This window comes from Hevea brasiliensis, chromosome 16, assembly GCF_030052815.1.
Source record: "Hevea brasiliensis isolate MT/VB/25A 57/8 chromosome 16, ASM3005281v1, whole genome shotgun sequence".
Classification (NCBI taxonomy): Eukaryota; Viridiplantae; Streptophyta; class Magnoliopsida; order Malpighiales; family Euphorbiaceae; genus Hevea; species Hevea brasiliensis.
In genome coordinates, this window is record NC_079508.1 from 48,586,948 (window position 1) to 48,609,006 (window position 22,059).

General features: G+C 31.3%; 1 protein-coding gene across 1 annotated transcript in view; it reads right to left on the minus strand.

The window, feature by feature from the left end:
• Nucleotides 1-482: 482 nt before the first annotated feature.
• Nucleotides 483-22,059, minus strand: part of LOC110644531 (WAT1-related protein At1g43650-like) — a 49,534-nt gene continuing 27,957 nt past the window's right edge. Inside the window, exons 2-7 of the mRNA XM_058137890.1 lie at nt 2,415-2,477; nt 2,202-2,318; nt 1,861-2,116; nt 1,624-1,782; nt 1,039-1,190; nt 483-785 (exon numbers count right to left, since the gene is read on the minus strand). Of these exons, the coding sequence (XP_057993873.1) occupies nt 638-785; nt 1,039-1,190; nt 1,624-1,782; nt 1,861-2,116; nt 2,202-2,318; nt 2,415-2,477 (895 nt within the window). The 3' untranslated portion in view covers nt 483-637. The remainder of the gene's footprint in view (nt 786-1,038; nt 1,191-1,623; nt 1,783-1,860; nt 2,117-2,201; nt 2,319-2,414; nt 2,478-22,059) is intronic.

Below are 22,059 nucleotides of genomic sequence, written 5' to 3' on the forward strand. Positions count from 1 at the left end.
ATCATTGTATTTACATTTAATAGCTAATCTAACAATTATTTTTATCGAACACTTATGCTTTAGATTACTATATAAATAGCTAATTACAAGCAGCTAATATCTAATAGTTAACAATTAGTAAAGCAACTTATTGCTACTAAAACAGTTAATATTATTGAACAAGGTCAATTAGAAATAATTAATAGCCATTAAATCATTATTTATTTTTAAAATTCTTCCCTTCAATCTAATAATATTTGAATCATTCTTAAAATCATAAAATTTAATTGCAATCAAAGTTAGATAATTTAAATTTTTTATAATAAATAATAATTTTGCGATTTTTTTTAGATAGATTAAATGATCCCTATTGATTTATATTAATAAGAACAATTTCACTTTTAGAGTTTATTATTATTTTTTTGAAATGTTTCATACTTTCCCATGTTCATCTATTAGTTGCGCAAGTCTAATTATTCTAGAAAATCAACATCTACACATGATTGAAGGGAAAAAACATAAAAAAAAATCTTTATATATATAATTGACGGGAGCACAAGCTATGGAATTGCCAGTTACATAGGAGAGACTCTCTAAGTGATGAATGATTGTGGAGCTTTTTGAGAAGGGCCATTTGCTACAATTTCTTTCCATCTCATCACCTCTCCTGATGTGTAATGCACTCCAATTTGATTTCTGCTTTAGCTTCTGCATTGTGTTCATTTGTTACACTTTTTCCTTCTTCCTTGTTCTTCCCCCATAATACTCCATAAAGTCCACCCACCAACAAAATTGCCCCACCAACACTGCAATGGTCATTTAATACAAAAGACAAAACAAATGGAGTTTTGTCAATTTTAATTGTCTATATTTACATCATTTGATTAGTTATGGCCTAATAATTTTTATATATAAGAAATGGGTTCATTCAAGATATGCTCTTTCATGATCACATACTACTATCACTATAAATAGTATATGATAAGCATAAAGCATTTAAATTATTTGGCATTCATGATGATTTGGCGCAGTGAATCTATTGTAGGCAAGTGTTTATACCTTCCCAAATGAAGAGTTTCTTTCCACAAGAATACAGAGAAAATGGCAGTAATGATGAGTGCTAATGGAGTGAACATTGAGGCGAAAACTGGTCCTTTCTTCTGTATTGTCCAAACTTGCAGCCAGTAAGAAATTCCATTCACAGTTATGCCCTGAAATTTTAACTTCACAGTCAGTTAAAAAAAGAGGCTAACAATACACATTTATATCTTCATGATGTGATAGGGCAGTAGGCGGCAATATATTCAAAACCAACAAATAATTATATAAGAAAAAACAACTTTATTTAACCAAAAACAGAGTTGGTTTGTTGGGTTGAAATCATTATAGAATGACTGCAGAAGAATCTCACTAGCAAATATTTGCCAATCCCATAAACTAATAAGGTTTCATTTGGCAAGTGTTATTATTATTTTTTTTCCCTTTGAAAAAGCTCTTATAACGTAGTTGAGTGACGAAAAAGAGTTCATATAGTCGATCTCAATTAGTTTGGAATTAAGACTTAATTTTAATTTTTAGTGTGGAAAAGTTTTTATAAAATGGAATCTATATTATATCAAAGAGTTATTGGATGAGAGAAAATACACAATAGGCCACTGCCAAAAGTTGAACATCCCATCCAAGCTTCCAACCTGAAGGATTCCTCTCCACACCCACGGCCCAACAAGCTGATTGTATGCAGGAAAAGAAGCATTGCAGAGCAGTAAGACGAAGCTTGGCTGGATATTGCTTCACAATGGGACCCTAAAACACAGAAAGTAAACGAATTAACAATGGTATATATGCACTATTACATGTCTGTGTGAGAGGAGGAAGAATCACCTGCAACACAAACCATAAAGACCAAAGTATGTTGGCTGAGATCATCAGGAGGGAACCTTTAATCCATTCTCCACTAGAGCAACAACCCTTTATTGATGAGTCTTGAATATGATCATTAGGAGTGGCTTGATTCCAGTTCATATATTTCAAAGGTGGTCCCTTGACCAAAGCAAACACTAGAGCCCCAGAAACAGCTGTAGCCGAACCCATCAGCTTGGCAATTCCAGGCACATGCTTTATGGAAACGGTTTCCATCCTGAAATATTATCCAAAACCACCCATCATCGCACATAAGATTTTTTAAGATGGAGGAAAAAGAAAAAGAAAATTAATGCAATCACCTCAATGCGGCAGCCATTATAAAGGTTATGGCAGGAATTGTATTAGTGGTTGCAGCTGCAAATGTTGCAGTTGTATAGTTGATTGCACTATAGTAGAGGTTCAAACTCAGAGTTAATCTGAAAATTTTTAATTAATGCATACATATTAGTCTAATAATTAGGAAAAGACAAAAAATTCTTATCTGAACAAAAATGATTTCAAGTAGTCCATACCCACAAAAGGAAACTAAAAAGATCTTGCAAAGTAAACCATTTGACAGGGGAGGTGCCTTCTTGCTGCAAGCAAAATTCACCAAGAATTGATAAGAAGTCAGCAGATTAAGCATCTAGGCAGTAGCTAGCTATAGGCTTACGGCTCTCCACTACACTGGCATACTCAACTAGACTCTTCATACCGCACTATATCTCTCTTTGGTCTATTTTTTTTGGGAATCTTTACTCTTTTGAATCGCAAACTCATCAATATATAGAGGAGTTTTGCACTCACAACTCCCTTTTCTTTGGTTCCTAAGTGTATCTTCTGCTACATGCATGCCCACACCATTATTGTGTATGCAATTCTTGTGAATTAACAATTAGCTATACGTAAGTTTCACACAAATGTGACAGGAGAGATTACAGACGATTGTGTGTATCGAATAATTTCACATTGTGAAAATAAGTATAATTTAATTTTTAAGATATGATAAAAACTATAGTTTAATCTCTTCTATTTTTATAAGAAATATATTAATTTTTTAGATATGTTTTCAATTAATAAAATATTTTTTTTATTAAAGTTTATTATGAATCGAAAATTGTAACAATTTAGTTGATTACATTTCGTTTTTATAACATTTTAAATTTTAATATTTATAACAATTTATTTCTCAAATTTAAATTGACTGCTTCAATTTATATTTGACTAATGGTGAATTTAATTTTAAAAGAATTACTATTATGTTAAAAAAATACATATATCAAGAATTAACTTTTTTTTTTGTTAAAAATAAAATAATTAAATTATTTTAAAGATTAAATTGCAAAATATCCAAGATATTTTCTTGTACTTGGAAAGGGAAGTCATGTAGGGTTAATACACTTTCCCAATGCTATAACTGCACAACTAGTTATAATTAGGGGTGGCAATGGACTGTATTTTAATAGGTATTTGATTCAATCGAAACCTAATAAGATGAATTTGAATAGTATATAGTCGGGTTTGGAATGGATTCGGGTTTAAAATTTAATACCTGTGATGGGTTCGGGTCAGATTCGGATATTATATATTGAGTATCCGTTACTCGAACCCGTTTATGTAAATATTTAATTAAATAAATATATATATTTTTTTATAATAATATTTATAATTTTTTACATATTTTATTTTATGTAAAATAAAATTAAAATATTTTATGAAATTATTAAAATTTTAAAATATAAATTATTAATAAAAATAATTTTTTTATATAAATTATTAATTAAAATATATAAAATTAAACGGATTCGGGTATTTAGCAGGTAATAATAATAGGATTTGGAACTGGTTTAAGTAATTGAGAATAAATTTTAATCGAATTTGAGACGAGTTTGAGTTTTAAGAATATTAATCGAGTTCAAGTTCGGATAGGATGATTTTTGTGTCCCTAGTGATAATGTTGTAGGCTTAGCCATATTTCAAACAACATTTAAATCTTGCTAACCATTGATTTGATCAACAGAGTTTCTTTCTTCACAAATTTCCTCAAAAATTTCGATTTATTTTTCTTATTTAATTTTAATTAAATAAAAATATTTCAATATTACTAAATTAAAATCAATGGGATTAATTAGTGATCACAATGCACAAATCCTATAGGGATGTTGTTGTGTTGTCAATGGCACTAACACGCATGTGATCGTTATTAATTAATACTAATATTCTCGCTGAAAATGAGTAATATCGTGGACTAAGAAAAGCATTGGCCACTATATGAATCAGCTGTAGTTGTTGCCATGCATTGTGTGGATAATACTCTATCGTATTTCAATAGTTTTTCTTTTCTGGGCATATAATTTTAAAAATATTTGCTAATAAGTTTTTCAAAATATGTAAAATATAGATGTATAAGATATTATTCACTATAAATATAAAATCACCGTGCGCTTGTTTTACATTCTTTATTTAAATATTTGAAGTCTACATGATATGAAAATTTAATTAATGTAACCTAACTAAACTTCAAAAGTTAGTTTAAGCGGGAAAATTACCTAAGTATTTATATTTAGTCTAATTTCTTTATTCTAAATTAATGTGGGATAACACAGGGTACTACAAGAAAAATGTAGATAAATAATAGATATTTTTTCATTGCGAATCATAAAAATTCATTGCTAAATCATTTAGCAATAGATTTACAATTGATTTTTGTTCGTTGTAGTGAAACTCGTGGCTAATTTACTTAGCAACGGATTTTAACTTGCATTGCTATTAACGACTGATTTTGCAACCTGTAACAACCCTTTAAAAAAAAAAAAAAAAAATTGAAAAATGGGATTGGCGTGTGACACTGGGTTTCCCACTGTCACAGCAGCCTTTTATATAAAAAAAAAAAAAAAAATTTCAAAAGCGGGAGGAGGAAAACCCCCCCCCTATTTCTCTTCTTTCCCTCTCCTTCCCTTTCTTCTTCTTCTTCCTTTCTCCGGTGACCGGCCGGCGACGTCCCAAGCAGCTCCCCACCGGCCGGCGACCCTCCGGCGACGTCCAGGACCACCAGAAACGGCGGCAAGAGAGGAAGAGGAGAGAGAAAATGCGCGCACAGTGGGCAGCGGCTTTCCGGCGCGATTTCGGCTTCGTCCGACGTCCGATCGAGGCGATTCCGGTGGCGTTGGAAAGCTTGTTCCGAGAGCTTTCTTTTGATACCAATTTTGAAGCAAATGGAGGTCGGATGAGTGAGATATGGAAGAGAGAAGTTCCGGGTTTTTCAAGCTTTTTCGTCAGATCTACGACGATCCGACCGTTGGATCGACGATCCGAGACCACATGTGGACTGAGGAAGAGGAGAGGAACATGGTGGTATGATCAGATTCGGCAAATGTCGCCGGCGACCGGCGGCCGGCCACCGTCTTGTGGTGTCGTGATGGCCCGTGAGCTATGGAGATGGTTCAACTTCCAGAGACTTCCTCATAAATTTTTGGAATTTTGAGACACGATAAACTTCTGTAAGACAATTTTTATTATTTCTCTGCATGGAGCATAAATACAATGTTTCTTAAACAGAAAAAAATTGGAGAAAAATTCTAAGAAAAATATATGATGAAAGTAAAATTATTTGGAGATATTCTATGGTGTTAGTTGAATTTTTGGGTGATCGTAGAATATTTTTGAGAAATATGGATGGATTTTAGTTATATTTTTAGCATGTGGGCATATAAGATTAATTGAAATTAAGATAATTAAATTTTATATAATTGGTTGATGCTTGAGGATGGAGGTTTAAATATGTGAATATTTAATTGGGTTGAATTAGGAATATGTTAGCTGTTGGAAACTTATGGAATCGAGTAAAATTCTTGAATAAAATATTCATGGGTGATTAGAAAATTATAATTCATTTTGCAATAGCCTTATAATATTATTAAGGACCATGGCAAAATTTTAGAATTTTTAGAGCTTGTTTGAGTGGATTTTTGAAAAATGTCAATTATATGGACTAAAACGTAATTTTTAAAATTTTGAGTATAGTCTGATTTGGAGGGCCCAGGAGGGGCCATGTGATATTAATGAGATGTGATTGTGGAAATTGAGAATTTAGAAGTGTTATTTGAGCCTCTTTGCAGGTTGGGTAGGTCCTGTATAGGGAAACTCACTGATTTTCGGCATGAATTAGGCTGTCTATTGCCTCTTTAGAGTTTTATTTTGAGTTAGTACTAATAAATTTATAATTTAATTATTAGGTGATAGAGATCAACTATTTTCCTGCATCCAGCAGCCACAATAGTCGATTATCTTTGTGAGTAAAATATTAATTTTAATTGTAATTTCGATATTATTATATGTTCAGCATGCCCATGCATCACTTATATGCATATATTTATGTAGTTAAACTCTATGCACGATTTATGTTGCATTCATAACTGTTGAGGTGCCATGGATGTTGTTGTGGTAATTTGGAGCAGTGTGCGTGCGTTGGCGTGCGTGTGATGTGGTGTGGACTATGGATAGGACGGGTAGTCACGGCTTGAGTTCTTCGCTGGGACCCGATCCTTCGAGGGGTAGTCACGGCTTGAGTTCTTCGCTGGGACCCTCGATTTGGTTATTAAGTGGAAGTCCGAGCTGAGTTCTTCGCTGGCACCAGGTTGGAATTAAGAGAGCTGTATAGGGGATCAGCTCCCATATATTATGAATGATGTTACAGGGTGTGTGAGTGCTCCAAATTACCTTTTTGATGCTATAATGTGAATTTATTGCTAATGTTGCATTTCACTCTACAGGGTGCATTAGTTTTAGATAGTTATAGAGATTACGGTTAAAATTGATATTTTACTCTCTGAGTCGAACGCTCACTCCTGTTCACCATATTTTTCCAGGCTACAGGAGGAGACATTTTTCAGAATAACCTGTCCCTTTCCTCTCAGGTTATGAAAAGATTACTTAATTGTATTATTATTCTCTAAATTTGTAATTTAGGACTCCGCATGTGCTAGTAGTAGCATTAAGCCTATCAGAGACTGTATGAATTCAACTTTTCATATTAATAAATGAAAAGAAAAATTTTTTATGAGTTTTAAATGGTTATAAATGAGGTAATAGGGTGGAGCTGGGCTCCCCTGATTTTAGTTTTCTGAAAAGTTCTGGGCTAAGTTGGCCCAAAATGAAATTATAACAGTTTAATTTAAATTATCTTATATGCATATTGGGTCTAAATTGTGGGCCAGTTATGGATTTGAGGAATAGTTAGGCTTACTACGGGCCTCGGGGCTTTAAGTCGCCTGTGTCCTAGTGCAGTCCTACCATAGGTTGGGTCGTGACAAAGTTGGTATCAGAGCTTAGGCTCTAGATTCATGGGAAATAATATACTTGGGAGTGTAAAAGGAGTCTTGTTAGGATGTTACATGCGGAGTATAGGATTCTGTTTCGTCTTTTTCTGTAATTCTTTGTTTCTAGATTCTGCGTTATACCTCGGGAAATATAAAAGTGCCTCAGTTAGTGTCTTGATTTTCGTGGAGTACACAGAAATGTGAAATAGAGTTAGTAGACATGTGAGATCTATCATGAGGATACGTACTCCAAGAAATGTTATATTTTGTCAGTATGGGTTTAAATGGTGTGCCCATTTCGTGCAAGGCACGAGTACATAAAGGTGAGTCTTGAAAGTACAGTTGCCCTAGATAAGGATGAGGATACCACTGCTGGCAGTCATCAGTGGATGACCCAGTTAGAATAAGTTTGTGATAATAGAATATTCAAGAGAGATAAGAGATTAGGAGACCTAGTCTGTCAGGACGTATCGTAGTAACTATACAATGTTCTCAATGTCTGCTCTGTAAGCTGCAGATTACAGTACCGACATGAGATTATTGTGTAGAGCTGCGTGCATCCCCGTGGTGCTCCATAATGAGGGTGTTTACTGATGGCCTCTGTTTTGGTACAGCAATACCAGAACAGAGTTCTATATCTGCAGAGGAGTTGGGAACTCCTGGTTAAGAGTCTAGAGCTAGAATATCGAAAGGTTACAGTTAGGTGGTAACTAGAGTCAATGACTCGGTTACCCTAGCATGAGCTAGAGTTGCATTAAGAGTTGCCATCAGACCAGAGGTTTCGGACTAGTTGCAAAGTAAAAGTGACACCTATAGAGTGAGACCATCTAGTCTTCGGTATGGAATTTTGGATGATTTTTGCAGAATGACAGACGTTTTGCTTAGAACTTAGTGAGAATAGGATACCTTGTGTGTATTAGCAAGGTGTAAAGTGCAACCCTACTACCTAGGGACGGTCAAAACTATGAATTGATGATTCACAGAGATATGATATGATAGGAGAGTCATTAATTTGACATGGTTTGGGCAAGGTGGTAAATGTAGTACCTTTGTTGCAGCAAGTTAGGGTGTAGTCCTATCTTTTCAGAAGGGATCGAAAGTTATTACTAATGATGGTGACCAACCAAATAGTGCCCCAGATGGGACTGTAGAGTGTGGTAGAGAGTAGTTGGCTCGGGTATCCCGCAGAGGATACAAGTTTCATTATAGGAATCATATATAATCAGATCACGATGGATGTAAATCCTTTGAATTGGATGACGGGTTTGGGTGCCCGGAATCTTAAGTTTTGGCAAATTGAGTAAACATGGAAAAAAAAAAAAATAATAATAATAACAAATAAATAAAATTACTGCAGAATTAGTTCTCGAGGTAGTAAAGGTATTATGTAAGCTAAAGGATAAGAATAGAAATCATACGATAAAGGTATGATCGCAATTTCCTGAGTTCTTTTCTAACTTCATATTGATCAAAATAATAGTATAATCTAATTATAATAGTGTTAAGAGAAATAAATTAGCAAAGATAAATTATAGAAGGCCAATGGATAGAAAAAGTACAGAACGAAAGTTTGGACAATTCATTGCAGATGCAATATAATCTAAATGCTAGTGGAAGTACTAGCTAGAGTGGTCAAAGGACCAAATCTGAGTAGCACAGACATATGATAACGCGATAGAGACTCTGAAAGATATAGTTAGCAAGTACAGCTATTATGTTAGGAAGAAGAATGGAACCAGGGATAGAATAGTCAAGTTCTATTTTGGGTAAGACAAAGGAAATAAATGAAAGGACAACCTAAAGAGCGCTTAATAAAAGGAACAAAGTTAAGATATAGGATAGGCTAAGTGTTATTCTTGGCAAGGAGAATGACAAGGATGGAAAACCCAAAATGGGACCACATTAGTGAGAAAAGTGATGGAGGTATGGAATACAATAATAATGAGTAAATGTTAGAAGGTGTGCGATGGTATTGCGGACTACCTAAATAGGTAGAGAAAGAGAAGTTAGTAAGCAGTAAGTTGAATAAAAGTCAGTCTAAGGGATCAAATAGGTATGATGAGAGGAAAAGAATGATAGATAATGACACATAAGTTTTAAGTTAGACTTTTGAGATAGTGAGAAGGTAGTTAGAGGTTCGTTATGAATGTCAGGCAAACATTTTTAGTGTGATCAACAGAATCACTTTGCAGTGAAGTAATAACGACAGAACAACAGTAGGGGTAGAATGAAAAGTGACAAGTATGGATGGTAATAAACTACTAGAAAGTTCAAGGATCAAATTAATGACCATAGATAAGGGTGGAATTAGTGTTGAAAGAATTTATTAGTGAGAGAAATCTTTCAGGAATCAACAAAAGTTAAGGGCACAATATAAACGATGATAGATATGAATCATTGGTCGAGTATAAGTAAAGTTAATAAATTATAAAATATTATGTCAGGAAGGACAATGGTACGGTAAAGTGTTCATGCAGATGATATCTTATAGGTAGAGCACAATTGTGCTAAGAGATGATGAAATTTGAAGAGAAAGACCAAGAAACATAGATTAAACGTTATTATATGGACAATCGGGCGTAGTTGAATATAAGAGGATATTTTTCTTTCTTTTCAAGTTTAGTTTGTGCTATTGGTTCTAGATGGTTATATAAGGAACGGAGACAGAGTCAAGGAGACCTAGTTATTTGAGAGTTTGGTAGGCACCAATTCATATACAATTTCGTGATATGAGAATGACTGTAAGTGCATACCTAGTGTTAAGTATGAAAGGACGATCAGAGTAATAACAGGAGTCAAATTGAGTTAGCTACTAAGGCTTGTGACTATTTTAAATTATGAGCTGGAGAGAATACTAATTGTGAATGAGTTACAGCGAATGAGATTGTTGCTAATAGGAAAAGATGAAGCTGAAGTTTGGAAAGCTATGGGCAGTATATGTGATTTTATTAAGGAGAATGAACATGTGAAGTATTTTGTTTAGGATTAAGGCATGGCACACATTTCTCACAGCCGTGTTAGTTCAGATGGAACTTATAGTTTCAAGGGCTCATATCCATCTAGGATGTGTAATTTCCTACTAAGAGAGGTAGGGAATGATAATGTTCTGATAGTTAAGTTGGTAAAAGGGGATGCAAAAAGAATTTTCTATGGTTAATTATAAGTGTTACAAAAGGTGAAGAATGTGCTGGTAAGAGAAAATCGTAAGGTTAGAATTCCCGAAGTAATAGAACTAGTAACTAAGAAATAAAATGAAAGTTAAAGTTGATGATGGGATGGACATCCTTGAAGGAAAAAGGTGTAAGGGTGAAATAGGACTAAAATTAAGGAATAAGTGCAGCAGGTTGAAAAGATATCAACAATACCAAAAAATAGGAAAAGGAAAGTGGATAAGATGCAAAGGACAGAAAAAGAGCTCGATAGAGCCAGTTATAATGATGAGGATAAGGAGGAATAGGTATGCTAGGAACACACTAAGAGACGTTTAAAACAAGTTATTATGAGATGATAGATTAAAGGAGTAGTAGAGCCTCGATCTGAGTGCTAATGTGTCAGAAGTAGGCCACATACTAAGAAGCTATAGGAAGAAGTCTAGATATTTATATTCCAGAGAAGGAGTGAGAATTGATAAGTCACATGGGTTAAGTTGTCAGAGAATATAAACACTTTTGTTACCTAGAAGGAGAGACCCAGTTTACTTTCCAATATTGATAAATGATACACTTGGCCCTTGGAGGAGACTCTACCTGACTAGTTACATAAGATCGATAGAGGTTGGTCTAAGTACCTTAGTAATGACACAAGAGAGATTAAAAATTTAAAGTATAATGGGAGTGAGAAGATTTATAGGTATTAACCACTGAAGTCATAAGAAGAGTGAAGATCTCGAACAAGATGCCTAGATTAGGTGCTACAGGAAAGCTACTCATAGGATATCATGGAATAAGGAACATAAGTTATGTCATTGGGGAAAACAGAGATTATTAAAACAAAGGAATGATGACTGAAGTCACCAAGAGACATATTGGGGCGTAATAAAAGTGAGGTAAGCACTAAAGTTGATTGAAGTTATGAGACATCAAGTCAAGAACAGTGAGATATAGCGAATACTTGAAATGTCAGAAGAATGGTCAATGAATAGCCAAGAGATAAGAGCATCTCTAGATAGAGATGAAGACAAATAGGACACCATAGTAGAATAAGAGAGTAATAGAATGTCATATATAATGTACAAAGAGTTTGAAGAATAAATGTTTTACCAATCTCTGCATAGCTGGAGGAGTAATGATTGCACTTGTTCTGATAATCTTCTTTTCCATATCTCTGGTTTATTCGAAAATTCGAGGACGAATTTTTCTTAAGGGGGGAAGAATGTAACAACCCTTTAAAAAAAAAAAAAAAGCCTTTTATATATAAAAAAAAAAAAAAAAATTTCAAAAGCGGGAGGAGGAAAACCCCCCCCCATTTCTCTTCTTTCCCTCTCCTTCCCTTTCTTCTTCTTCTTCCTTTCTCCGGTGACCGGCCGGCGACGTCCCAAGCAGCTCCCCACCGGCCGGCGACAAGAGAGGAAGAGGAGAGAGAAAATGCGCGCAAAGTGGGCAGCGGCTTTCCGGCGCGATTCCGGCTTCGTCCGACGTCCGATCGAGGCGATTCCGGTGGCGTTGGAAAGCTTGTTCCGAGAGCTTTCTTTTGATACCAATTTTGAAGCAAATGGAGGTCGGATGAGTGAGATATGGAAGAGAGAAGTTTCGGGTTTTTCAAGCTTTTTCGTCAGATCTACGACGATCCGACCGTTGGATCGACGATCCGAGACCACATGTGGACTGAGGAAGAGGAGAGGAACATGGTGGTATGATCAGATTCGGCAAATGTCGCCACCGTCTTGCGGTGGTACGGCGTGGTCTTGAGCTATGGAGATGGTTCAACTTCCAGAGGCTTCCTCATAAATTTTTGGAATTTTTGAGATAGATAAACTTCGGGTAAGACAATTTTTATTATTTCTCTGTCTGTGGAGCATAAATACAGTGTTTCTTAAACAGGAAAAATTGGAGAAAAATTCTAAGAAAAATATATGATGAAAGTAAAATTATTTGGAGATATTCTATGGTGTTAGTTGAATTTTTGGGTGATCGTAGAATATTTTTGAGAAATATGGATGGATTTTAGTTATATTTTTAGCATGTGGGCATATAAGATTAATTGAAATTAAGATAATTAAATTTTATATAATTGGTTGAAGCTTGAGGATGGAGGTTTAAATATGTGAATATTTAATTGGGTTGAATTAGGAATATGTTAGCTGTTGGAAACTTATGGAATCGAGTAAAATTCTTGAATAAAATATTCATGGGTGATTAGAAAATTACAATTCATTTTGCAATAGCCTTATAATATTATTAAGGACCGCGGGGCAAAATTTTAGAATTTTTAGAGCTTGTTTGAGTGGATTTTTGAAAAATGTCAATTATATGGACTAAAATGTAATTTTTAAAATTTTGAGTATAGTCTGATTTGGAGGGCCCAGGAGGGGCCATGTGATATTAATGAGATGTGATTGTGGAAATTGAGAATTTAGAAGTGTTATTTGAGCCTCTTTGCAGGTTGGGTAGGTCCCAGGTATAGGAGAAACTCACGGATTTCTGCATGAATTAGGCTGTCTATTGCCTCTTTAGAGTTTTATTTTGAGTTAGTACTAATAAATTTATAATTTAATTATTAGGTGATCGAGATCAACTATTTTTCTGCATCCAGCAGCCACAATAGTCGACGGTGTACTGTGAGTAAAATATTAATTTTAATTGTAATTTCGATATTATTATATGTTCAGCATGCCCATGCATCACTTATATGCATATATTTATGTAGTTAAACTCTAGGCACGATTTATGTTGCATTCATAACTGTTGAGGTGCCATGGATGTTGTTGTGGTAATTTGGAGCAGTGTGCGTGCGTTGGCGTGCGTGTGATGTGGTGTGGACTATGGATAGGACGGGTAGTCACGCTTGAGTTCTTCATTGGGACCCGATCCTTCGAGGGGTAGTCACGGCTTGAGTTCTTCATTTGGGACCCTCGATTTGGTTATTAAGTGGAAGTCCGAAATGAGTTCTTCAGGCACCGAGTTGGAATTAAGAGAGTCGTATAGGATCGGCTCCATATTTTATGAATGATGTTACAGGGTGTGTGAGTGCTCCAAATTACCTTTTTGATGCTATAATGTGAATTTATTGCTAATGTTGCATTTCACTCTACAGGGTGCATTAGTTTTAGATAGTTATAGAGATTACGGTTAAAATTGATATTTTACTCTCTGAGTCGAACGCTCACTCCTGTTCACCATATTTTTCCAGGCTACAGGAGGAGACATTTTTCAGAATAACCTGTCCCTTTCCTCTCAGGTTATGAAAAGATTACTTAATTGTATTATTATTCTCTAAATTTGTAATTTAGGACTCCGCATGTGCTAGTAGTAGCATTAAGCCTATCAGAGACTGTATGAATTCAACTTTTCATATTAATAAATGAAAAGAAAAAATTTTTATGAGTTTTAAATGGTTATAAATGAGGTAATAGGGTGGAGCTGGGCTCCCCTGATTTTAGTTTTCTGAAAAGTTCTGGGCTAAGTTGGCCCAAAATGAAATTATAACAGTTTAATTTAAATTATCTTATATGCATATTGGGTCTAAATTGTGGGCCTGGTTATGGATTTGAGGAATAGTTAGGCTTACTACGGGCCTCGGGGGCTTTAAGCTGGCCCAGGTCCTAGTGCCGGTCCGGCCTATAGGTTGGGTCGTGACACAACCGATAATTATGTTGTTAATACTAACGAACAACATTTTCCGTTACTAATTTAAGTATTTAAAAAAAATAAAAATAGGTAAAAAATTAACCCGTTGCTATTTTTATCTAATTTAGCAACGGACTTTCATTGCTAATTGCAACTGATTTGTAATTCGTTGCTAATTTGCTTGTTATTTAATGTTATAAATTTTAATATTAAATTTTAAAATTTTAGTATTATACCTGATTTATAAATTTTAATTAATGCATAAATTTTCACTGATAGTTACCATAGATACATTATAATGAGAGTAAAAAGTATCATTTTAAAAAAAATTATGGTGAAAAAATGAATTAAAGGAAAATTATATTAATGAAAAGGGAAATTAAAAGGTAAATACTAAAAGTAAAGAAAATGATAGGAAAAGTGAGAAAATGAGAGAAATAATAAAAGAAAATGAGAGAAAATGAAAAAAAAGTGAAAAAAATGATGAGAAAATGGCAGAAAATGAGAAGAAAATTAAGAAAATGATGAGAGAATGAATTAGGAAGAAAAATGGAAGAAAATAAAAAAAGGAGAGAAATTGATGATAGAAAATGAAGTAAAAAGAAAGAAAATGAAAGAAAAGTGAAGAAAATAAAAGAAAAAATTAGAAATTTGGGAAGAAAATTTAAAGATTTGAGAAAAAAAGAAAATAAAGGAGAAAAAATTGATAATAGAAAATCAATATAAAATAAAGAGAATGAAAGAAAAATAAGAGAAAATTATAGAATTAGAAAGAAAATGAGAGGAGAGAAGAATGATTAGAATAGAGAGAAGAAAATGAGTGAATGAATAATATGATGGACGGAAATGTGATGTTTGAAGAAATATATACATGAATTAATAGCTAAATTTAAATATAAAAAATTTTTACCCTCCAAAAAATAGCATTGACTTTCGAAATCTGTTGTTCAATATAAATATATACACTTTTAAATTTTTAATGGCAAGATTTTTCTCTTATAAAATTAACTACGAAATTAAAAAATTTAATGGATTATAAATCCATTGCCATTAGAAATTAATTTTATAAATCCATTGCAAAATTAACAATAGATTTAAAATTCATTGCCAATAGTAATTGATTAATAAATCCGTTGCTAAATTCATATTCAAATATTTTCATAATGTCAATTTGCAACAAGTTTTGGCAATTGATTTAGTAACAAAATCTTGATTCCATTGTTGAAGTATTGCTCCATATATAATTGTATCCCAAAATTGCAACAAAATAAAAAATTGCTTGTAAAAGCTATTGCCATTAGCAATTGATTAGAATCTATTGCTAATCCACATTTTTTTTAGTGTACTCCTTATGCCCATATATGAATATTTAAAGTGTGAAGTTTGCAATAATGACTATATGCAAGTGACTCAACATCAAGACAATGGTAGGCTTGAATACTATGCCGAGAAAATAGACCGACTCTAACTCAATTTTAAAAGTTAGCTAAAGAGAGAGAATTATCCCAATCTTTATATTTAGTACAAATAATAGTAGCTTATAATTTTAAAATTACTAACTTATCATGTTAAAATGAATATATAGTCAGGAATTTGAGCCAGCGGATCCATAAAATTTTATTTTATTCAGTTCAAATGAAAAAAGAAAAATATTATTTAGAATAATAACTAATGACAAAAAATAACTTCCTCATTTCTTGTTTTAGTGGTTATTTTATTTGGTTATAGTGTTTCTCTTCTACTAGCTTTTTCCTAGTTTTTTTTCATTAATAAAATTTAATCTTTTTTTTGATAAAAAAATAATGCATGCTAATTTTCTATATGTAACAAAAATAAAGTAAAAATTAAATAAAAATAATTTTATAAAATAATAAATTAAAATAAATAATTTAGATTTAAGCATATTACATAAAGAAGCAATTTAGTATTCATCTTATTAAAATCATTGATAAGCTCTCAAAATTGTAAATTTATGACTTCATTGGTGACTTGATGAATTTTTTTATCATGATATCTCATTTATTCAAAACTTATCATCTATATTCAAAATAATTATATTATGTTTTTCACAAAAACATAAAAAAAGGTTAAGTCAATCGATAAATAATGAAAAAAGAATAAAACAGAAAGATGAAAGAGAGTAAAAGTTATGATTCTTGTGAATATAAGATTGGAAATAAGACGGAAAATAGTATTAGAATAATTAAAGTTTACTTAAAATATAATATTAATTAAGAAGATTTTTCTTTTTTTCTTTTTAATTTCAATTGACTTAAAATCCCACATAAATATATAAGGAAAATATTTTTAATTTATCTTTATTTAATGGTATATCAATTTTTATATAATTATTTAAAAAAATTAAATTAATTATTATATTTTGCTATTAATTTCTATTGGATCATTAATAATTTGTAATGAAAATTTTCATAATTTATATAAATAATTGGTAAAATTTTATAAATTCAATAGGTCAATTGACCTCACTTTTCATCATGTAAATTCGCCCCTGTATATACACTAATTAAATGTATTATAAATAAAAAAATAGACTACCTACGTTATCATTTTAATTTTAGCTTAGACTTTTTACCCCTTATGATATTAGTTCATATTTTTTCATAAGAAAATGATACTGATTTTGAATTATTATTGATCAATTTTACTAAAAAAATGTGGTATTTCAAAAGATTTCAATAATTATGATGAAGAATTCTATTAAAAAAAATATTAAGATATTAAAATAATATATGAGATGTGCATAAGGAATCTTATACAGTATTTTAAGAGATTTGTTAAGGTTAAATCACTATTTTTAGATACTAATATTATTAATTGTGAATGTCATATCACTATTTTATTGATTGATGACACTTTCTTTCATAAAAAAAGAAGAAGAAAAAACTGTCAATTATGTGCTCTAGTAGTAATTAATGATGTTTATAGTGGAATTTTTTTTTTTTCAGAAGAATACAAAAAATGTCATAGTGATAGGTACTATTAGAAGTGGTTTATAATTAAACAAATGTTAAATACAAATCAATTTAATAATTCTTTATCGCACCATCCAAAATAAATGAGATTTCTCAATTTTTTTTTTCCTTTCCTTCTCCTTTTATAGGCATAATATAAAATTTTTCTCTTTATATTTTCTCTCATTTAGCTCTTTTTTTTTATGTGATTCAAACAAAAAAAATTAAATAATTAAATTTTGAATTGATAGTCTTAAATATATATTTATTTTAGTCTTATTTATGCTATTAAGTTGTTATTTATTTATTTTATTATTTTATTAATTTTTAATTTTATAGGTATCAATAATTTGGTTAAAGGATAATTGGTTATTATTATTTTTTAATCTTATGCTATTATTCTACATATTTAGCTAGTCTAACTCTTTGTGCTTTATATTTATATCTTTTTGTTTTTAGTCTGTAAATTTTACGTAAAAATTTAGTGTAATACATTAATGATATTTTTTTCTTTAAATAATAAAATTTATATTTTAAAATTATATAATAATTGAAACTATAATTATGTAATACTTATATTTATCATAGAATTTTGACACTGCCTCTGATGAAAACGATATAAACAAGGCTCCTTATTACTACCAGCCCGTGGTTTATTAGGTGGTGTACCGGTGTTGGTTAGCACTAGCTTATAGCTTTGTTGAGTTGGTTTGCACTATGAAGAAAATATCTCTACAAATGGCAGCAACACTATACACGGCCACGAAACAAGCTTTTGATATGGGGGCTCAGCAAGCTACTTCCTTTAATATTCATGCTTGGAGCTTAGCTAATAGTCGCTAGAATAAGTTGGAACTTGAAACATGGTACTCGAAAGTGCTTTCACTTCACAAACAAAAACACAGGGCCATCAAGATCAGGATCTCTTGCTCTTTTATATACCCTATATAAGTAGGGCATATCCCAGCTCTTTGAAATTCTGTCAGGTGTAAGCTTCTTCTTGAGAGGAAGTCACGTCCCTTTGCTAGTGAGTGACTTTCTGAGTGATGACTCACACGAAAGTGAAAGTCTAAGGCATTACTTTGAGCTTGACAAGACTATTAGCTATTGCCTTTTTTCTTTTTCTTAAAATTTTGTACAACAATATCAACTTTCCATCTTACCAATATCCCTTTATACATAATATGTATTATTTTCAATGGAATATTCCCTATCAGTTCTCCTTTGTCGTATTCTAACATAACCTCTTATGTTTATGACGTAGAGTGAAGTTTAAATATAATAAATTCACCCATAAAACAGTGTTAAAGAGAAAAATAACGCTTGTAAAAATTACATTAATTAAAAACTTAACTGAATTACATAGGAATTAGGAATTAGCGACAAGTGATCCATCCTTAGTACTTTAAGCTATTCCATATAAATTAGCAACTAATATTTTTAGTAGTGAATTATTTATCACAAAATTTATAAATAATTTTAATTTCTAATATCATTACAATTAATATAAATTAAAATTTTAATATTTGAATCCATATCATAATATTCAAAGATTAGAGAAGTAGCTAGAAAAATACTTGGAGAGTCTAAAGGACATAGACCATCCTCAAAAGAGAGATGACGGTGCAATGAAAAAGTACAAAAGGCAGTGAAGAGAAAAAGAGAATGGTATAAGAAATTACCTAAATGTGATAATAATGAGGCATATGAACAGTACAAGTTAGCAAAGAAAGAGACAAAAAAAACAATTAGTCAAGCAAGAGCACAGGTCTTTGAAAAGTTATATGAGAAACTTGAAACTAAAGAAGGGGAGAAAGATATTTATAGATTAGAAAGGAGGAGAGAAAGGAAATGTCAAGATCTCAATCAAGTTAGGTGCATTAAGGATAAAGAAGGAAAAATGTTAGTGAAAGATGAAGACATTAAAGAAAGGTGGAGAAATTATTTTAATGATCTCTTTAATAATAGTCAAAATGATAATAGAGTGAATATAGACTATAGAACAATAGAAAAGAATGTGAATTATACTAAAATGATTAGATCTTTAGAAGTAAAGGAAGCACTTAAGAGAATGAAAGTGGGTAAAGCCTATGGACCCGATGGAATACCAATTAAAGTGTGGAAGTGTTTGAGAGATATGGGAGTTGTATAGTTAACTAAATTATTTAATAAGATTTTAAATTCAAAGAAAATGCCTGATAAATAGAGGAGGAGTATTTTAGCACCTATTTTTAAAAATAAAGGAGACATACAGAGTTGCTCAAACTATAGGAGAATTAAACTCATAAGCCATACTATGAAGTTGTAGGAGAGAGTTGTGGAGCATCGACTACGTCATGATACTTCTATCTCTCTCAATCAATTTGGCTTCATGCCTAGTCGTTCAATTATGGAAGCGATCTTCTTATTAGAAGCTTGATGGAGAAATATAGATATGTGAAGAAAGATCTACACATGGTTTTTATTGATTTGGAAAAGGCTTATGATAGTGTTCTAAGAGATGTCTTATAGAAAGTGTTAGAACAAAAAAGGGTATCTATTAGGTACATACAAGTGTTGAAAGCTATGTATGAAGGAGCAACTACTATTGTGCGCACAGTGGGAGGGGACACAAGAGATTTTTCGATCTCAGTTGGATTACACCAAGGATCAGCTATAAGCCCTTACCTTTTTACATTAGTTTTAGATGAATTGACGAAACATATACAAAAGAGTATTCCTTGGTGTATGATATTTACGGATGATATTGTTTTGATAGATGAGACGCGAGAAGGAGTCAATAGAAAGCTAGAGCTTTAGAAAAGTACTCCAGAGTCAAAAGGCTTTAAGTTAAGTAGAACGAAGACATAATACATGCATTGGAAGTTCAGTAAAGGCCAAACTGGTGATAGAGAATGAGTTAGTTTAGATGGAGTTGTTCTGTCTCAAAGTAATCACTTTAAATATCTCGGCTCAGTCCTTCAAGTAGATGGAGGATGTGAGGAGGATGTTAGTCATAGGATTAAAGTCGGATGGTTGAAGTGGAGACATGCCACAGGAGTTTTATGTGATCGTCAGATTCCCAATAAGTTGAAAGGAAATTTTTACCATAAAGCCATACGACCGGCCATGTTATATGATAGTGAGTGTTGAGCACTGACGGAGTCATATGCATCTAAGATAAGAGTTGCAGAGATGAGAATGTTAAGGTGGATGAGTGGCCATACTAGACTAGATAAAGTCCGTAATGAGAGTATTAGAGAAAACGTAAGAGTGGTGCCAATTGAGGATAAGTTGAGAGAAGGTAGATTGAGGTGGTTTGGTCATGTGAAGCATAGACATACGGAGGCTCCAAGAGCACATTAGGTTAGAGGATTGATTGAAAAAAAAGGGTAGACCTAAATTGACTTAGAGGAGAGTAGTACAACATGACCTAGAAGCATTACACATTTCTAAGGATTTATCCCAAAATCATTTAGAGTGGAGAAAGCGAATCCATATAGCCGACCCTAAATTTTTGGAACAAAGGCTTAGTTGAGTTGAGTTGAAAATTTTAATATTATTTTAATAGTAATTGTACTTATACTAAAAATTCAATTATAACACTATATTCTTAATCTTATAAATATTATTAATTTATTAAAAATTATTTTGTGCATCACAATAAATTAATAAACAACATTAAATACCAAATCTCACTTAAACTAATTTATTTTTTTAATTATTTTAAAAATTTACAAACTTATAATATTTAATTATAAAATTGCTATTAAAAAATAACTATTTAATTAACATAATTATAAAATTATTATTAAAAATTAAATATTTAATTAAATAAAAAAATTAACATTTATATCAATATAAATAAAATTCTAATCTTATTCAATTACAAATATTTTATTTGTTATAAATTTGTAGCTTTTTTTTTTAAATTTTAGTAACGGATAGCTTTTACATTTACACACTCTATTTTCACGTAATAAGACTTAAGTTTGATTAATTTTAACTTATAATGTGATATTTTTTTCTTTTTTCACTATATTTTTGTGTCTCTTTTTTGTTTTCAATGGACAAAATCTATTTATAACTCTTTAAATTTTTTAAACTTTTATGTGTCACAGGTATCATTCTTATGAAGAAGTGAATGTGATCATTAGAATTTTATTATTATTATTAATATCAAATGAAATTAATATCCTTACAGATTTAATAATATTTATATATGTTAAAATATATTAATTTTTTTTAATATTGATATATCCGATAATATTTGGGATAATTAATATCATTTTTATAAAAAAAAGTGTATTTTACATGTGATTGTATAAAATTTTAATTTTCTTAGGTCTATTTAATTGAAATATAAATTAATTTAATTTGTTAATATTTTCATGTTCATGAACACATTTTTAATTTTTAATTTATTAGTCAATCTTAATTAGGGTGTTAATTTTAACAACAAGGTTATAAGACAATCCAATTATATTTTTGCATATATTTATGTGAAAAGATATGCTTCTCTAGATATAAATTTTAAGGTTTTATGTTTAGATTTTTAAAATAATAAAAGTGAGAGGAAAATATGAAAAAGAAAAGAAGAAAAGAAAATTAACTACTTGAGAGCATTAATTATATAATTAATATGAATTAACTAAATTTATATTTATATTTTAATCTATAATATATTTATAACATATCTAATATAATATGTAATTTAAAGAAAATAAAAATATTTATTGAAGGGACCAGGAACCTGTGAGTCTTGAACATATTCTATACGTTCAAGGTTCAGGACAAGTTTCAAATTTCTTAGCCAATTAGATAGATTAGGTCCTGTCAACCTATTGCGATCAAGTATGCTTGCAAGGATATTCTGTGCTCATTATTATCAAAAAATTAACTGCAGAAAATAACCAGATTAATTAGTAAATGTATAATGTATTTAACCAAAATGATTATGGTCTTTTAATCAAATTGGTCCTCCTACTAACATAGCGAATCCTACACTTCCAAAGTAGAAAACGGAAATCCTAGTTGGATGAATTTCTAGTGGGTGATTGAATTCTTATAATCCTATTGATCATCCTCAGGTACATCCATTATTGAAATTACAATAAACTATAA